General features: G+C 42.5%; 1 protein-coding gene across 2 annotated transcripts in view; it reads right to left on the minus strand.

The window, feature by feature from the left end:
• CDH20 (cadherin 20) overlaps window positions 1-20,810 on the minus strand; it is a 495,759-nt gene that overhangs the window by 22,446 nt on the left and 452,503 nt on the right. For both annotated transcript variants that reach the window (XM_088471825.1, XM_088471824.1), the window contains one exon: window positions 18,985-19,172. In XM_088471825.1, the coding sequence (XP_088327951.1) occupies window positions 18,985-19,172 (188 nt within the window). The remainder of the gene's footprint in view (window positions 1-18,984; window positions 19,173-20,810) is intronic.

Below are 20,810 nucleotides of genomic sequence, written 5' to 3' on the forward strand. Positions count from 1 at the left end.
TTAACAATCAGACGGGTGGGCAGTAATGTGAGGTTAGACCGGGACCCCAACCACTTCATTAGGCATCCCAGATCAAATGCCACCCTTCTGTGAAATTTTCATCCAGAGCCATCCAGTGGAAGGCCCAGAACAGTCTCCCCAGGTCAAAGTTCTGCCCAGTATCCCTGGACCAAAGTTCTTCCCAGTGCACATTGACGGGAGGTCCAACCAGGACCTCAACCCCCAATTTGTTTTCTGGGATCCAATGTTACCACTCTGTGAAGCTTTCGTCTAAATCCATTCAGTGGAAGGCTCAGAACAGGCTCCCAGAGTCAAAGTTCTGCCAAACGTACACCAAAGGGAGGGCTGCTGGAACCTTAACCCCCCTAACACCTGGCCAAGATCCAACTGGGCCACCTCACACTGGTTTCATCCCAATCAGTGCAGGGGTGTCCGAATGCATAACCGGACAGACAGACAGACAGACAAACAAACAAAACAGGCCAATGAATTTTATATCTAAGATATAACCATTAATTGGCAACACATTGCTTTAGAAAAATACATACAGCAGATCTTCACCCTAAAATTATACCATAGGAAATCTGAAACCTTATAACAGTTATATGTATATAACCTGCATTACACAACCCATAACCATTAAGAAGTATAGTCCATAAACAAATAATATAACATTTTAATATACTAATACTATGTTGTAATACTATTATTCTGTTATTTATTTCCTTCTTTTAAGTATACATTTCTAAATCATCCTTGAGCTATCCCCTTTATCCCTTCAATAACTGATTAATTAATTCATTAATTCATTCATTCATTCCCTCTTACGCTAGGTACCAAATATTCAGTTTTCTCAATTACTGGGAATATGCCGAAATTGTATGGATGTGGATATGTATATAAAGCAACCCCAGATTTTGAAAGAATAGTTCCGGCAAAAGAGATATTCCCAATGAGTTATAGCTAAAGCATATCATAATCATAAAGTTCTCAGAACTGAAATAAACAATTTATTAGAGTGTTAAGACAAATGTTCTGATAACAATAAAAGCAAAACTACCTGTCATTTTGTCACCAGATACAGTGAGGACTATAAAAAGGTTGGAAAAATGTTAATCAAACATTGGGGCATATTGCTCCAGGCCCCAGTTCTGGGTCCGAATCTTCCATTTAAGCCGTAATTTACAGGAAGGCCAAATATCCTAAAGCATTTTTGGATTCCTATGATATTGCGACCTTAAAAGTGAGTGAAACTAAGGCCCTGATTCAGAGCCGGACGCTCTGACCAGAGCGCTCGCTCTGAATCAGGGCCCACCTCCATTAATATGGAGCGTCCTCCTGGACGCTCGTATAGCTGTGGGTCACCACCCACAGCGTATATGAGCGTGCAGGATGATGGTCGCGATGTTCTTGACCATCGCGACCATCGAAACTGCGAGCAACAGCCTGCGGTTGAGTTTTTCAACCGCAAGGCCAGGAGTGATTTTGGCTCTATCAGAGCCAAAATCACTCCCACTGCCATCACTAGTGATGTCAGTGGGGCCGGCTTCAGACGGTAGGCGTTCCCTTGGGAACGCCTCCGTCTGGCAGGCACGCCCCCGGCACGCCCACCAAAGGGGGCATGCTGTCAGTCAACATCGACAGCACGCCCCTTTGATGAGACACTACGAGCGAAGGAAAGTCCTTCGCTCATCGCGTCACGCGCATGCGCACGACGGAGCTCCCTCCGTCGTGCGCATGCGCAGTGCAGACCATCAACCCACTTGCGAGCGGACAGCCGCTCGCGAGTGGGTCTGAATGAGGGCCTAAATCCACTAACCATCATCAGCACTACGTATGGGATGTTCCATGCAGACATTGCAACATGTCTAATCACATATTGACGAGACTAACCTTTTAGAAGATAAGGAAGGAAAAAAAACATCCTGGCAAACCCTGATAACTTGCAATTCAACATTTGTTATCTATCTAACCATTTGTAGATGCGGCCTTTAGTACAGTATGTGGGAAAAAGACAACTTAAAATTAGAATGCAGGACCAGAATGCACGGTCTGCTGATTCATAGTGTTTCACGACACTTTAGTGAAAAACACAGTAGGGATACCCTACTGTCAGATTTAGAGAAATGTGCTGGGCATACACTGCCAGATAAAATGCCTGTCAGACCAACAGACATGTTAATCGATAGCCTGTCAGCCTGCAGATATCACGGGCATACACTGTGAGATATCCCACAGTGTATTGGCCCGATATCTGTGCTCTGCCCCCCCGGGGAGGAGGCATTTCCCCATCCCTTCCCTGTGAAGGAACAGGGGAAATGTCTGTCAGTCGGCCGCGGCTGGACATACACTGCCCGATGTGGCCGACATTTAAGTGACAAAATATTGCATCAGACAGGCATGCTGGACAATCATGCATACCCGACCGATCGATATTTTACCTTGGTCGCCTGCACACACTATAATTATCGGGGAGGGGTGGATCTGCTGATATCAGGCGGAACACCTCGATAATTGTATAGTGTATTCCTAGCATTAGAAGTAGTTCAGGAGCATCCAAGAGGAGGTGACAGGAGTTAGATCTCTCCAGACGTGAGAGTATTTAGATTGACACATTAAGGGCCTGATTCTGAGTCGGACTGAATCTTATGCAAATGCTGCAGCTGATTTCAGCTAAACTGAGACACCCACTTACAGCTTCTTGAGACAGTGCTTTTCCATCTCCAGTGTCTTTAGATGCACCATTGATTGCAGCATCAAAACCCTCACCAAACCTAGGGCAAGTGCAATTTCTCTGTCGGACGTCCTGTGTGAGCAGCTTTACATCTTTGGAAGCAGCCACTTTTAGTGGCATGCTTACAACACGTCCGTGGTGGCTTAGCCACACCCCTGTTACCTCCCAGGAATGCCCACTAAAATCCACTGACTCTTCATCTATTTCTATACTGAGTATTTGTGCGATAACAATTGGGACTGTAGGCCTGATTCAGAGCCAGACGCTATTTGCGCTCGCTCGTTCAGAAAAAGGGGCCGGATATTTAAATAGAGCGCTCGCTCTTTGTGGTTTGTTGATGCCTCTATGTCTGAACGAGTTAAAAAAAACGCCCCCTGGCCGCTCGCATCCTACGTCATCTCTGCTATTTATTTGATTAATCGAGTACATCGAAAGGCGTATGAACTGCTCGCAGTGCTTGTGGTAGCATTTTCCTACCGCAATCATGCAAGCAGTTCAGGCTAAGAGACAACCAAGTGACGTGGTCGATGACACTGCTTTGTTAATTATGCACACCCTTAAAACGCCCGTTTTGGCCGTTTGGCACGCCTGCGTTCGGATCTCCACTCCCCGTTTTCAAGCACCTTCCCCTGTTACCACCCACAAACGCCTCATTCTGTCACTCAAATTAGCAGGCATTCGCTATTTTGCGAGCACACTATTTACGACCGCAATGACTGGTTCGCACATGCGTATTACAACCCATACGCATGCGCAGTTGTGCGAACATCGCTCGGAGCGAACGAGCGGCCACTTACGAGCGGCTCTGAATCAGGCCCAGTGTGACTCAGACCCATGTGCAGACTTACAACATCAGCCAACTGCATGCAACATTGACACTGCACCCACCCACGAATCAGGCCCTAAATACTTTGAGTCCAAATGTCCTAAATTGATATTTGTCTACCCTCCCAGAATGGCCGGGAGGCTCCAAAAAATAGGGTGGTGCTCCCAGCCATCCAGAAAGGTGGACAAGTGTCTCCCATATGCTGGGGCCACCAGGCCACGGCCGCCCACTTCCCGAGTGAAATGAGCGGCACTGGTGGCTGATGATGCAATTGGCATTGTATTGTGTCATCGTTGCTCCGCCCCCCATTTTACAATGCCGGTGACCTCAGCATTGCATAGTGGGGCGTGACTACGATGACACGATTCAACGCTAATTGCATCATCGGGAACCTGTGCTGTCCACTCGTCACGCCCTTGACCTGTCCACCTCCATGACCCACCGCCCCAGACCCGCCCACCACCACCGAGACCCACCCCCTGCAGCGAAGACCTGGCTGCCACCTCCCAGAGAAGGCAGCCAACAGGTTGGCAAGTATGCCTAAACTAATGCATAAAGGTGGTCTCTTTTCTTGGAATTAATTAAATGTGTTTTGTTTTAACATGATGTTTGTAAACTGGGGTCAAGGGGTGGTCTGAGAGTTTCCTGCACATTAGAGGGGTACTGCCCCTCTTAGATTTAATTATCTTGTTGTTGGGCACTTTGTTCCTGTAACCAATACATGAACAAATTCAGCACAGCACAGAAATTTTGTTGCTTTAATATTTATTTTTTCTAAAAAAACTTAAATATTTATAGATGGTAATTTTGAGCGTTTTGCTTTATTTACAAATAAGCTATTTGTTTTAAAATAAGATGTATTTTATAATATAGTATTTATAAATATGAATCCGATTAAAAGATAGTTGATATTTAAATCAATCCAGCAGCACCCACATATATATGGATCTGGTGATCCACATCAATAAGTAAACTAAAAAAATATATAAAACCAGTGGGAGCGCTTAAGGTGCGTATACTGGGCGGTTAAAGTGGATGACTGAATGATAACGATATCGTCCATTTTTTTACCTAAATGATGAACGATAACGATGAATGACGAACGATGCGCGTTCCCGCAGGTCGTTCGTCTTTATCGTTCATCGGGCAAACATGCAGGCCAACCTGACGATATTGTCAGGTTGCTGCATGTTGGGGAATGGGGGAGAGAGCCCGGCGCTGAACAATATCGTTAATGATATCATTCAGCGGGTGTGCTCAATGTCATGAACGACATTGAGCACACCCTGCCGGGAACACACTAGACGATATTGCTCAGGGAGCATATCGTCTAGTGTGTATGCTCCATTAGATTAGTTTAAGAAAATATTTTACTTTACATTAAATAATTTACAAATAAAAAACAGACATAAAATCAATATCTACAGAAAATCACATAAAACCATGTGAACGATATGGATATGCAGGTAAGACACTAAATTAGCAGCAGATTTAGATTAGGCAGTCTCATGCAGTCGATTAGCTGTTAAGTTAGTAGTGTGGACATATTATGTAGACATACTGACATGTAGAAATGTTTGTCTATATCAGTTGTATACTTTTTATTTATTTCTGCTATATGAATCCACAGCTGCTTTATATGAGAATGAAATTAAGCAGCTTGAAAATGTACCAATAAGCAGCCTCCTGGTGAGGTATAAAATGGGATACAATGTGACCAATGATTATTCCTCTGAAGAAACCGCCATACGAGTGGGCAGAGAAACGCATCAGCTGATTCGCCTTGGAAAGCATGTGACACGCAGGTCACATTACCGGAAGTTCTCTCCCAGAGGCAGCACACACTTGCAGAGTAGCGGACACTACATATCTCTATTGCCCAGGATATTGGAGAAGCCGCAGACTGGGAGGAGAGGTCCCTCTGTGATGGATTTTGGCCCGCCGGTTACCGGATAAGCAGCGCTATATGCGCTACTGGTATTAATGCACAAGACTGTGTACATATAAAAATCTGTTATTGGATGTTGGATTCCTCCCTTTGTCAAAGGAGTAGGAGCATATGGAGCAATACAAATAATATCAACTTCCTCCCCAATTATCCGGGCATTGTGGCGAGTGTCTGTTATTCCAGCCATGGACGGCTGATATTGGGTTGAGGGAAGATTCGTTGGAACTTTTAAACAAACTACTAACATCATACAAATGACCTACTCAATTAATTAATTTGCTGTGTGTGTGTTAGTGGCATACCAAGACCTACTAACCAACTGCATGGGACTTTTTAATATGTCTGGCTACTAACTTAACAGCTAATCGACTGCATGAGACTGCCTAATCTAAATCTGCTGTTAATTTAGTGTCTTACCTTCGTATCCATTTCATTCAGCTGGTTTTATGTGATTTTCTGTAGATATTGATTTTATGTCTGTTTTATATTTGTAAATTATCATGTGAAGTAAAATATTTTCTTAAATCTAATCTAAGTGTTCCCACTGGTTTTATACACTCCACTATACCCTAACATTGTCAGATTTCCTTGTAAACAGGAAAAACATGTAAGTAGAAACACTGATTTCACTCCTCAGCCAGTACCTCAGCAACTGCCCCCACAGTCTTTACACACATTATTTATATTCTCCTGTCTTCAGGTAGGCAGCTCCCTGCTATCATAGTTGGTTGATCTCCCGCACAGTCAGGAGTTTCCCTCAGCTAAATCACTGATGTGTGTCTGGTCACCTTAGCAACCCTTCTCCTTTGCTGATATCTACAATGTAACCCAGAGCTTGGGCTGCTGTTAGGATAGCCCTTTACTGTAGACAGGGTAGAAAAAGGGGACTGGAAGAGGTTGCCAAGGTAACAGAGGGGCTGGAAGTAGATTAACTTCCAGCAGACTTCAGTGGGCGATCTGACACAGTCACATCAGATGCGACCGTGTAAGGGAAAGCTTAACTTCGCATGGTCGCATCTGATACTGTACCACTATAACAGGCAAATGATTAAACCCCTGTGAACCAGAGAGAGACTAAGGGGTCTATTCATGTAGAACATGAACTGGCTACTGAAAAATATTACTATACAGTATCATACCTCCCAACATGACCCTCTCCAGGAAGGACACAATGCTCTGGTCCTGGACTTCCCTGGTAAGAGGTGGGGCTGCAGCGCAGTTCATAATTCAAATAGGGGAGTCACATCAACTGTCATTTCACACGCTGCCAAACATCACTGGCTGGGACTCACTGGCAGTTGGTGTGACTCCCCTATTTGAATTTTGGACTGTGCTGCAGCCCCACCTCTGGAGCCTCTACCAATCATAAATTACCAGGGAAGTCCAGGACCAGAGCATTGTGTCCCTCCTGGAGAGGGTCATGTTGGGAGGTATGCAGTATATCGCATTACATCAATCCAATATGTAGTGAAGTTTTGTAGCCATTCATGTACACTTACCCGTCCAGTGTCTTTGTGCGGTAACTGGCCCCTCTGTGATCGCCGGAAGCAGTGAGAAGTCAGACATATTGGGTGCCCGATATGTCTGCTTATCACTGTGCACGCGCTGGCATCTGAGAGCAGTAGGTCACGACAGATCTGCTGCAATGGACGCTGGGCTAAAGGTAGGTGGTGCCAGCACCGGTTGCCAAGCAGAGAGCAGGGAACTTCCCTGCTCATTTTGGATCGCAGCACAGATTACGCCATCCTGAGAACTGCACTCACCATACAAAAGTATTGTGATTTGGTTCATCCACGGAGCGGGGATACTGCTGGAGAAGTAATGAATTTCTCCACAAAAAACACAAAAAACCTGCTCTGTGATTAACAGTAAGCAGAGAAAAGCCCTGTTTACCACAAAACAGGGCTTTTCTCTGCTTTATGAATAGTTCCCTAATTGCATAGGAGTGTGTAGTCAGAATCAGTGTACAGTATGCCAGCACAGCTGCAGATTAGTTGCCAGCCAAATAGTACATACAACTTGATATGCTATCTGGAAATGCTTGGTAAATCTGCCAATACTTAAGCCTGATTTGACTTTGCAAAGTTCTTAGTTTGTGCAATCACTAAAAAGTACTGTACTGTATCAGACTGAAAATGTTGGACATTGGCAAAATGTTTACAATAATCATCAAATTAGTACATTGAATAATGAAGTAGTAGCCAGCTAGTCAGTCCTGGGATTTCCCTAGTGGCAGAACTAAAAAATGGGTGACCCAGGTGCAAAAAATATATTTTTCTACACTGCACTTGTGAATTAATAGCTGTGCAGAGCAACAAAGAGAGGGGTGCAAAGCAATACAAATAGAGACAGTAAAAGAGAGAAGGATGTATTGCAGAGAATACACCATAGATAGTAACTTCAGTCTGTTAGTCTGTGTATAAACTGCTCTCTCTCTAGTCAGTGGTAAAGGAAGGTGTTAGCTGTAGTGGAAATGAAAAATCCTAGGTTGACTATGGGCTTCATTCAGAGCCGCTCGTAAGCGGCCGCTCGTTCGTTCCGAGCGATGTTCGCACATCTGCGCATACGTACGGATTGTAATATGCATGCGCGAACCAGTCAGTGAGGCCGAAAATCGTGTGCTCGCTAAATAGCGAATGCCTGCTATTTTGAGTGACAGGAGGAGGCGTTTGTGGGTGGTAACAGGGGAAGGTGCTTGAAAACGGGGAGTGGAGATCAGAACGCAGGCGTGCCTAAAGGTCAAAACGGGCGTTTTAAGGGTGTGCATAATTAATACAGCAGCGTCAGCGACCACGTCACTTGGTTGTCTTTTAGTCTGAACTGCTCGCATGATTGCGGTAGGAAAATCCAACCACAAGAATAGCGAGCAGTTCATACGCCGTTCGATGTACTCGATTAATCTAATAAATAGCGGACATGACGTATGATACGAGCGGGCAGGGGGCGTTTTTTTCAAAATTACGACCGCATGTTTTGTTAGCTCGTTCAGACATAGAAGCGTGAACAGACCACAAAGAGCGAACGGTTAATTTAAATAGCCAACCCCTTTTTCTGAACGAGCGAGCGCAAATAGTGTCTGGCTCTGAATCAGACCCTATGTCTTGAGAAGAGACTACACTCTGTATTTCTCTCTGCTCAAACCACCAAAGTGGTGCCTTGTGTTTCCTCTTATAGCAGTGGTCAGGGAACAGGGGTAAATTACCCCACATGGGGTAAAAATGAAATTCCTGGGGGTAATGAATGATTCATATGCATGCCCGCCTGTGCCGCAGGGAGGCTCTAAGCCGGAAGCCCGCTGAGATGTTATTACCAGTGGGCGCCCGGCTCCTGCCCTGCAGCGCCACGTTAGCCGGAGGCTGGAGTTCTCTTCTGAACTCCAGCTTCTGCCTCTCTCCATGCGCACTATGGGAGAGACGTCATTACATCTCTCCCATAGTTCCGAGGAGCAGCCGGGCGGACAGGACGGCGGCAGATGCAGGAGCGGGGATTAAGGTAAGTTTTTTTTTTTGTACAAGCAGCACTACAGGGGCATTATATGGGGGCACTACTACAGGGGCATTATATGGGGGCACTACTACAGGGGCACTGTATGGGGGCACTACTACAGGGGCATTATATGGGGGCACTACTACAGGGTCACTATAAGGGGGCACTACTAAAGGGGCATTATATGGGGGCAGTACTATGGGGGCACTACTACAGGAGCATTATAAGGGGCACTACTACAGGGGCACTATATGGGGGCACTACTACAGGGGCATTATATGGGGGCACTACTACAGTGGCACTATATGGGGGCACTACATGGGCATTATATGGGGGAACTACTACAGGGGCATTATATGGGGGCACTACTATAGGGGCACTGTATGGGGGCACTACTACAGGGGCATTATATGGGGGCACTACTACAGGGGCATTATATGGGGGTACTACTACAGGGGATAGCTATGGGTCCACTACTACAGGGGCATTATATGGGGGCACTACTACAGGGGCATAACTATGGGGGCACTTCTACAGGGGCATTATATGGGGGCACTACTATATGATTTTCTTCCTTTCAAATCAAGGGGGTAACGTCGGCGTATCTAAATATATTTTGGGGTAAAAGGTAAAAAAGTTCCCTGATCCCTGTCTTATAGCATGCCCTCCTCCTTATTTTTCCTGATTTGCATGGTACTTTGCTAAGGTGCTATACTTACCCCCAAAATCACACATCCGCCTCCCCAGTCAAACAACTCAGGGCTGGCCCTGACCAATTTGATGCCCAGGGTAATATATTAGCTGATGCCCTACAGCACCTGCATATGGTTGCAGGGTGTCTGGAATGGCACCCTGCAGCCAGTAGAACTATTGCAGAGCAGCCTGGAGCATCCAAGGGACACTCTGGCACGCACCCTAAGGTGCTTTACTTCCTAGTGCCGGCAGCTCCACACTCTAGGCATTGCGTCATGATGTCACAGCTTCGCACAGAGCCCTCCTCAGGCCGTGACCCACGTTATGCACAATATAATTTCACTTAACCTTGGAATACTCCATCCATTCATGCCATGTTTACTCAATATGGTAACAGAATACTTTCTTAATATGAAACATGTGGCCTAGATAGTAATAATAGATTGTAAGAACGTTATCTAATAAGCAGAAAATTAATGTTTTTTGTGCATCTGGCCAATACTGAAATCCGAACATTTCCACTGCAAAATGATGCTGTCCGTAAAAATGAGGAACACCCAGCAACCGTGTCATACTCATAGAAATGGAAAACATAGAAAACTAACTTCAGGAAGACTATAGCAAAAGGAAAATACAAATTGTTCAAAGAGACAGCTATAATTAGACTGTTTATACAGGAAATAGCAATGCAAGTATTTGTAACATAATTTACCTTTTAATATTCTCTTTGTGATTCAGCCTGTGTGATATATTACTGCAAGCTGTTGTTGCATGCTACTTTGTGAGTTGATCTAGCAAAACAATATATAAGTCTGTGGTTTTACTGTTGGCTAATATAGCACAATTTATTAGTATTGGTAGAGTGACAGTCTTATCACATAGAATACTTTAGTTACTTTTACACTCTGTGCACGAGCCATTCTCCATCTGCCTTATCTAAGGCAGCTTCTTCTAAGCATAATTAGCATTTATGGATCTTCAAGCTCCAATTAAAAAATGCACAGGTTTTATTGGTTTATAAATAATCCATGCCTATTTTTATTGCTGTTTATGGTAGACTGGAGTGAAAAATGGGTAGTGTTCAAATGCAACTATTAATAGACTCAGTCAAACAGTAAGTGATTAATCCAACTATCTCAGAGCAGATAAACAGTGTAAACTACTTCTTACAGGAATGATATGTTTACAGTATCTTACTTTCTAATTACACGAGGTTCTGCTTTGAGGTTATGAACAAAATATTTACATGTGAAAGATTGCAAAATATGAATAAAATATAAAGTAGATAAAAAGCCTTACACATAACATTCATTAAAGATAAAAAAGAGTGGTTAAGAGCTTTTCCTCTAAAAAAAACTCTTGGAGTAAACACATGTTGGAGACTTTTCTCAGAATTATATCATCAACATTTTATAAACCCAGAAATAATGAATCTTCATTTGTATTTCATTATGTCAAATTATACAAAATTATTAATTTTGGCAAGTATAGCTGAAAATGTATCTATAGCTAACCTCAATTTATTACACACGAGGGGTATGTTTGCTTATGAACACATTGTTAATAATGAGGAAAACCCTTTTGACATTATATATTGGAATGGATCCAAGTAAGATAGAAAACAATTGTTAAATCAGGTTAGATTTTATTTATTTTTCAACTTAGAGCACAATAATGCACAAATGAAGACATAATGGTAACTTAGCAAAATTTGGGAGAGGATCCCACGATTTCAGTTCATCACCTTGTGGCCCCTGCTCTGCTTTTCTGAGAGTGTTTGGGGGCTGGTACATGCATAGCAGTAAGTAAAGCTTTAGGAGGGTGGATGGCATTGCTGGGCACCCCTCTCCTTTGGGCCCTGTAGTGACTGTGCCTTCTCCGCTGGAATGGCAGTAGTTCCGCCACTGGGGTGGTATGTATCAAACTGTATTTTCTCCAACATGGTAGCATGCATGTTTTTTTTATAAATTGTTTTTTTATTTCCAAGGTCTCAAAACAGATGTACATAGGAAAAAAGTAGTAATAAACAAGAAAGGTGAGTTAAAATGTAAAAAATAACAATCGTAACAATGATAAAGTGAAATTATGTAAGTATAATGTGGAACAATCTAAAAGAACTGAGGCGGGCTGGAAGATAATACCATCGATATAAAAGTTTGTAAGTGTTCTCTTTAATTTTAACACAAATGGCACTAGAAGCATTGTTCTTCCATATCTCAGACCACGCCTTCTGATCAGTTGGTTCGCCTGCATTTGCCTCCTATGCCAGTTCATGTGATTCTGCAGGAGACAAATCGAGGTCTGAGAGTAGGGTGAAAACCAACCCTCGAGAGGAAGCCTGCCTCTTGCAAAGGGATTCAAAAGTTCTAAGGGGCCTGAGCAATAAATTGGGTCTGCAGAAGGAGAAAAAATGTGTAATCTGTAAGAATTGGTAGAATTGTTTTGGGAAAGGTTTAATCGGTTAGAGAGGTCTGCATACTGTGGGAAAAGAAAGGAGCAGATGAGGTCAGAAAGGAACCGTACGCCACCTGCCAGCCTTGGTTCAGCGAATGAGTGTTTGAGTCATGGGGTGAAGAAAGGATTCCCAAAAATAGGAATTATGGGAGAAGGATCAGGGGTCAGATCATTAAATATGTTGGTGCTATCCCAAATAGAGAAAGAAAACACTATTACTAGGTGGGTATATGCAGAAGTTGGGCGTTGGGGTCATGGGTGCCACAAGAGGGAAGACAGTGTGGGGATGCGAATGCTGTCAGCTTCAATGGAGACCCATACCTTAGGAAGGGGAGCTACATTCCATTGAACACACTGGTCTAGTTGTGCTGCAAGGTAATAGCATTTTAAAATTGGGAAGTTTCAGTCCAATAGTGCTGGTGGATCTTTGCAGAGTTTTGAAGCAAACTCTTGGGCGATTGTTAGCCCAAATGAAAACAGAAGAGAAATGCTAGAGAAATGTCAAAGTCTATTGGGGTACATAGATGGGCAGAGCCTGAAAAAAATAAAGGAGTCATGGGAATATATTAATTTTGCCGAATTTATTTGTCCAATCCAGGAGATGAATTGGGAGTTCCAGGATGATAAATATTGTTTAATTATGGACACAAGATGGGGATAATTTTCATGATAGTTTGCATCTTTTTATGCAGTTTTCATCTTATGCCATTTAAAGAAAATCCTTATTTTTCTTAAACTTGTGGTTCATAAACCGTAATGTCCATTTTGTGACCTGGCATTCATACATATGGTATAATAATATAATGATATAATGTATTTAACAGCATTTTTATTTACAAAACTGTACAAAAACAAAAACTGTACACTTTTAATGGTTTATTTCACTAGAGTTAGATCGTTATCATCCTACATATGCTGATCATTTGGGATTACATCTGTTTTGAAGTGCCCTGTGATAGAACAACCTATTGCCAATTACACTATCAGAAAATTCACAGCATGACTGCATGTAATAGAGGGAGGCAGTTCCATGTTGTAAGAAGGGAGACAGATGCAAGAGGAAAGCATCAGTGAGAGCTGGGTAGTAGGAGCAGCAGGGTCCTCCAGCAGCACCAGTTAGTATTGAGCTAATGCTGGGAGATTGTGGAGCTACTGTATGGTTTTATTTTCTAGAATGTTTAAAATTGTTACGGCGGTCACCCTACATCAGTTTACATACATCTTGCTTCTTCATATAAACATAGCACTGTGAAACCCTTTAAACATTATTCAACCATGTGCTACATTTTAAATATAAAACCCATTATTATAATATTTAGCTAAATACAGTAAAGATTGTTTTATTATTTGCAATTACCATTATTATAGGAAACAACAGAGTTACATTTAACTTTAGGCCACTGTTTAAAAATATTTAGCTCTAAATAAACAATTATGGCCATAAAGCTTTTATGGATCCTAGTTATTTTAGTCTCATTTCCATAAAATTTATATTCACCGTATGGATGTTGTCAATCATACAATATGTGCTAAAATAAAAAATAACAAAACAAAAACAAGTTGCCAGTTTCAGTTAGCTTCATACTAAATATGTAGCACTGTAGACATAAGCACAAGTGACTTTCGTTGTTTTGGGACACTTACAATACTAATAAAATAAATGACATGTGAAATGGAAGTTTATTTATAACTACATTTCTTGCCCCTAGGACCCTTTAGAGAGTATCCCAAAGTCCCAAGGCTGGATTTGACAGGTATGGCTATGTAGGCACTGGTCTAAGGAAACACTATGTAATAGTTTGTAGATACACAGTTTTAATAACTTTTTTGTTTGATTTTATTTTTTATCCTCTGGTTAAAGCTACACGTCTGTGCTTACAGGGCCTCATTTAAAGTTGAACATTTGTGGAACGTCAATAAGAGTATTACCTGCACATGTGTAACAAAATATGTCCATGTGTTGATTTGTGCATATTTTAAACTTGTGGCCTTTAGTATCTAGTGAGTACTGTAAGGATACTATTGGGTGCAATAAGGGTGTGTACATGTAAGTGTAGCATGCTCTCTGGAGATGCCGCCTAATGAGACACGGACGCATCCCCAGATACACTTCTTTGGAGGCATATTTTTGGACAAAAGTAAACACGTTTGATGTAGAAGTATAGCTGTATTTAGAGTTAGAAGTTTATTTAGAACTTTTACGTGTGCCCCTAGAGATAATTTGCCATCTTCAGGGATAAATTTCCCTGATTGTGTTGTATATTTCATGTTGTTTATGTCTTTTTATGCTCATATTGAATTAGTGATAGATATCCCCCTTTGGGAGTATTTTCTTGAAACATACATGCCAATGGTTATTTGTGCTGACATATCATCAGCACCTGATTAGATTGCTACAGTTGCCAACCAATCAGGAGTTTTTCTTCATTTCAATGTTCTCCTGGTACTGTGCTGAAATAATACAGTAGGGCGCTGAATATTGGTAATGGCAGGGGCACTAGAGTGCCATATTGCTAATTAAGTCTACTCACCTGAAGCCAGAGATCTCCTTAAAGCAAATAATTGCTGCCACTTACTGCTCTTATTTCTATTGCTCTTAACCTATCATGACCTTCGTTAATAATTTAGTACCTTTTTATGCATTATTAAAATGTATTTATTTAGTGCTTACATATTAAGCAGTTTATTATAGAGAGAATATTTTACTCATTTACATTAGTCCTTGTCATTGAGTGTACAATCTATATTCACTACCATATTAACATACATACACATGGAAAATACAGTGCCCTGACTGGAATTGAAGACCCACGGGGAGAAAGGATCGGACTGTTTGGAGGAAAAGGGTAAGGTACCCGTTGCCAGAAGACTAAAGGTGAGCGTAGGGACAGCTAGCCACCAGCAGTGTCTTCAAGACATCCTGCATATGGCACCATCCCCGTGTCCCCGTCCGGAACCCCGCTGTCTGTCTCCCGCCAACCACTCTCAAAAGAGTATAAACATTTGTTTAAACTTACAGTGTTTCAGCATTCTTACTATTTTTATTGCTTCTATACCATATCCTATCCTCTTGCTTTAACCATTCCTTCTCTCTCCTATTTTGCCTATTCTCCTTTTTTTCTTGTAACATATTAGTTTATACACTTGTACGAGCGCTCCATCTTGTTTTATTTACAAAGCTAAATCCATGCCAGTCATTTCCTCCAGCCAAGATTTCCACTGTGAAATTATGGATATGAGAGCTGAGAAGGGTGATATTTTCACCATCCTGACTGACGGAGACCAACAATGCCATCAAAATCCATACGGGTGCCCAGTGCAACATAATGTAAAAAACAATCTCCTATATTGTAGCAACCAAAATACTGTGATTGATGCCTCCAGTTCAATTAAACTTATAGCCTATGGTGGTCAGGTGTCATCTGTCCATTAACCTTTCACATAGTTGATAGTAACGTCATACCATTACTAGTATTGCATCAAGCTTGGTCTTATAATGTTAAGTGCTGATGTACATGTAGTTCAGCTGGATGTCCTTGAGCTCAAAGACTTGGTTGATTTTTTGACAACTCTTCCATTGGCAAGCTACCTGTGACATACCATATGTGTTTGAATGAATCTGTTACTCCAATACTCTGTGCCCCAAGGTGTATACCACTTGCGATGAAGGATAAGGTAATTGCTAGACCTAATAACATGACTACATAAGGTGTTATTATAGCTGTGGAGGAAGACATTCTATGGGTTTCTGTAATGGTGGCGACTGTAAAAAAGTGTGTCAGTCCTCATCTGCATTGACCCTAAGTATCTCAACAATGCACTTATACGTCCACATCATCCTTTGAAAATGGTTGAACAAGTGACTGCTGACATACCCATTTTTTACCATGTTGGATGCCAATGTGGGTTTGGCAGATCACATTAGACAAGGACTGAACCATGCTGACCACTTTCATGATGCCAGTGGAAAAATAAACTTTTCTACATATGTCTTATGGGATCTACATTGACAGTGAGGTCTTCCAGTCGTGTATGTAGCATTTGTTTGAGGACTTCCCCTGCTTGATCATTGTGGATGACAATCTTGACAAGTGTCTTTTTTGCATGACCGAAGTCCCTTAAGTGGGCCACCTTCTCACATCTCAAGGTGTCAAAATGGACCCTGCAAATATTCAGTTGATACAGCTGATGCCCAACCCATCTGACAAGCTGTCCCTCCAGTATTCCCTGGACATGACCAACTATCTTTCCTAAGTTACGCCTCACTACAGTGAAGTGACTGCACTACTGTGCCAATAGTTACATCAGGATGCGGCATGGTGTTGGGATTCTCCCCATGACACTGCTCTGGCCTTTTTGAAATGCAGTCCTGTATTGCATTTCTTCAATGTTCATCTCCCAGTGTTGATGCCTGCGGATGCTGCACAACATGGACTTGTGCACAAACCAGTCACTTTCGACTGCAGGAGACTCACTGACACAGAGCCCTGGCATGCACAAATTGAAAAAAGCTCCTAGACTTAGTGTTTAAGTGGAAAAAGTTGTCCAGTAATTGTTGAAATTAACAATCAGCCTCTCATCACTATTCTGTGCAAGTCTATTTACAAAGCCTGGGGTAGGATACAGTGTTTCATGATGAGACTTTAGCGCTATAATTTGGATATAGTGTACCGTTGAGACCGTCATCTTCATGTAGCCAATGCATTCTCTTGTGCCTGTGTTACTGTAGCTGACTCACCTGTTGATGATGAGAATCTGGATATTATACAAATGGATGTCCTCTTTTCCAGCTCCTTGAGGTAACAATTAACCATGTTATCATCTGTCCAAAGTCGTACTGGATGGTTGGCCCTCATCCTCCAGGGAACTGTCCCAGGACCTCCATCCCTTCCATGTCATGCATTTTGAACTGACTATTACTGATGGTGCGCTCCTTCATGGTTAGTGTTTTGTTATTTCCCACTCTCTGCAATAATTCTATACCATCCAGGTTCATCAGGGTGAACTGTAGTAGAGGTCAGTGAGAAGATGGAAAAGGTTGCTTTTCTCTGGCCTACCATGTCTTCTGACATTGAACAAGTAGTTCCTGCGTGTGTCCGGGGGCAGAACTAGTGGCGGTGGCCCGCCACTGTGAATGGGCCAGCAGGTGGCAATTTTATAATGAGTCAAACTGACTCATTAGTATGCTGCCACTCGCTGATCCATCATGGGCCATGACTAATAGAATGCATTGGTCTGGCCAGAGGTAGAGGTTGAGGGGCAGGGAGGCCTCTCCACATCTCTCCCCTGGTTCCTCCTCTCTGCATCCTGAGTGACTGGGACTTGCTGTGTGCTGAGGGCGAGGCGGTCCTGTTCTTGCTACCAAGGATGATGGATGGCATCAGTGCATAGGAGAAGCTGTCTCCTCCTGCCTGCACAGTACAGACATCTTACAGCCTCAGCCAAGCCAACCACGGTACTCTTGTGTGGGCCCAGGCCCTGGCTTGCAGCAGTAATTAAATATATGTTTAGTCATACTGGGACTGTTACAATGTATAACTGAGTGCCTCTGCCTGCCAGTCACCTCACAGTCATACCAGCCACGCAGTTCTGGCATGGGCCCTGGCCCTCCTGGTACCTCCATCATTACCTGTTGCACTGGACTATCCGCACCTGCCACCCCCCGCCTCCCTAGTCATCCACTGCCTCTACCATTCACTCTCTGCCTCTCCCTGTCACCCTCTGCTAGAAACCCCAGTTGGATTTGACAAGCTAGGAAAGGTACAAGGACTGGTCCATAGGTCCAACAGCTACATCATCAAGGCTGCCTGTGATGTATATGAGTGCAACAGGCACCAGTTACTGAAGTTTCCTGAGACTCTTCTCATGTCCAATTCACTGGTGAATCTTGAAATAGACCACACTCCTCCATGGGACTCCATACCCAACATCCCCTGCATGGTCCCAGATGATTCTCCCCCTACATTTAATGTAGCTAATTCCCAGAAGGAATCCTTGTAATTGCCCAATCTTAATTACAAGATCTTGCAGGATCTACAATCCCAGGTTCCATTATTTTGGTACCTGATAATTACCTCCATTTGACATTTATCCTGCATGAATTTTTTATTGTTGTTTTCTTCTGGCACATTGTTCTACAACATAGTTGGCAACCTTTTGGCTGCTTCCTCCAGGTCGCCACTGATGGCCAGGGCTTGGCAAAGGTGGGTGGGTCCAGGGACATATTGCCGCAATTGCGCCATTGTAGCCCCGCCCCCTGCTATTCAATGCCCAGATTACCGGCATTTGTGGAGTGGTTGGCAGAGCCACGATGACGTAATACAACATGAATGACCCCAGTGCAACCCGATTTTTTGGGAGCAGGTATGTTCTACACTCAACATTGTTACACTGTCTTGTACACACACAGCCTATTATGTTCTTCACTCTGTTGATAAAGTTATTGTGATTGGCAGCTTTACATCACTGTGACCCTTGCCCTTTTTCCCCTTAATGATACCCGACGGCCATTTTGTAAATTCTGTCTGGTGTTGGCACTTCTCGAGTAAAGATATGTTTCTGCAGCTCCGCATACTGATGTCTTTTACTTATGTAGCAGCATCTATAGTAACCTTGATCACTAGTAGTAAAAGGATCACTAGTGGTAAATTGCTCATCTGTAGTCACAGTCAGGTGAAGCAATACTACATTAAATAGAGTATAATTAGTATGCACCATGTTTCTCTGTATTCATGATCTGCTCGTTACTATATTGTGTCCAATGCCTTGAACTAGATATTCTTTTTACGGTATTTAGAAGATGTGTTGACTTTACTACTGTGTGTTAACAGATATAAAGATTACCTTTTTTACTGTGATTACTCCAACTTGATATGTGGGATCTGTTGTTACATCAAACATGTCCAGTCCGTCTCCATCTAAAATTGTGTATTTCATCTCTGCATTGACTCCTTCATCTAGATCCATCGCAAGAACTCTCCCAACAGTGGAATTTACAGGAGATAATTCCAACACATTCATTTGGTAGTGTTCTGATGGAGGAAGAAATACAGAACATTAACAGCTGTTGTGTAAGAAACAGTAGGCTAAATGTAACAGACTGCGAGTCGGCGCCAAATCAGGAATGCATGCCCGTATTTTTTAAAGCAGCAAACATGTTATAGGCTAAACCAGCTTTGTTTAGCCTTTAACATGCTTGCTGCTTTAGAAAGCAGGCATACACCCATGCATTCCCTCAGCGGCACCGGCTCGCAGTCTATTACATTTAGCCCACAATCGTAACACGCCTAATAGTTTTCATAAGTACCATTACAATTATGCTTTTAACATTTGTTTTTACCAGATTACCATCAACAGTGACACCCCACTCAAAGAAATATATAAATAAATAAATGCTTAATTGCTCTTGGGGCATTGTGCCACAATTATTTGGAAAATACATACAATTTGGAAATTTTGGCTCTTAAAATGCAAACAGGTTAAATAATATGGGTTCAAATGCATTATACAGTCAGGTCCATAAATATTGGGATATTGACAGAATTTTCAGATTTTGTCCTCTATTCACCACCACAATGGTTTTGAAATGAGACAAACAAGATGTGCTTTAACTGCAGACTTTCAGATTTAATTTGAGGGTAATTACATCCAAATCGGGTGAACGGTGTAGTAATTACAACAGTTTCAATATGTGCCTCCCACTTTTTAAGGGGCCAAAAGTAATAGGACTATCAACTCAAAAGCTATTTCATGGACATATGTGGGCTATTCCCTCGTTATTTCATTATCAATTAAGCAGGTAAAAGGTCTGGAGTTGATTCTAGGTGAGACATTTGCATTTGGAATCGGTTGCTGTCAACTCTCAATATGAGATCCAAAGAGCTGTCACTATCAGTGAAGCAAGCCATCATTAGGCTGAAATATGAAAACAAACCCATCAGAGAGATTGCAAAAACATTAGGTGTGGCCAAATCAACTGTTTGGTACATTCTTAAAAAGAAAGAACGCACCGGAGAGCTCAGCAACACCAAAAGACCCGGAAGACCATGGAAAACAACTGTGGTGGATGACAAAAGAGTTATTTCCCTGGTGAAGAAAAACTCCTTCACAACAGTGGGCCAAATCAAGAACACTCTCCAGGAGGTAGATGTATATGTGTGAAAGTCAACAATCAAGAGAAGACTTCACAAGAGTAAATATAGAGGGTTCACCACAAGATGCAACCATTGGTGAGCCACAAAAACAGGAAGACCAGATTAGAGTTTGCCTATTGACAGATGAGACAAAGATCAACTTGTACCAGAGTGATGGGAAGAGAAGAGATGGAAAGGAACTGCTCATGATCCAAAACATATGACCTCATCAGTGAAGCATGGTGGTGGTAGTGTCATGGCGTGGGCATGTATGGCTGCCAATGGAACTGGTTCCCTTGTATTTATTGATGATGTGACTGCTGACAAAAGCAGCAGAATGAATTCTGAAGTGTTTCGGGCAATATTATATGCTCATATTCAGTCAAATGCTTCAGAACTCATTGGACAGTGCTTCACAATGACCCAAAGCATACTGCAAAAGCAACCAAAGAGTTTTTTAAGGCTAAAAAGTGGAATGTTATGCAATGGCCAAGTCAATCCCCTGACCTGAATCCGATTGAGCATGCATTTCACTTG

This window comes from Taudactylus pleione, unplaced genomic scaffold (genome assembly GCF_031769625.1).
Source record: "Taudactylus pleione unplaced genomic scaffold, aTauple2 ptg000116l, whole genome shotgun sequence".
Taxonomy (NCBI): domain Eukaryota; kingdom Metazoa; phylum Chordata; class Amphibia; order Anura; family Myobatrachidae; genus Taudactylus; species Taudactylus pleione.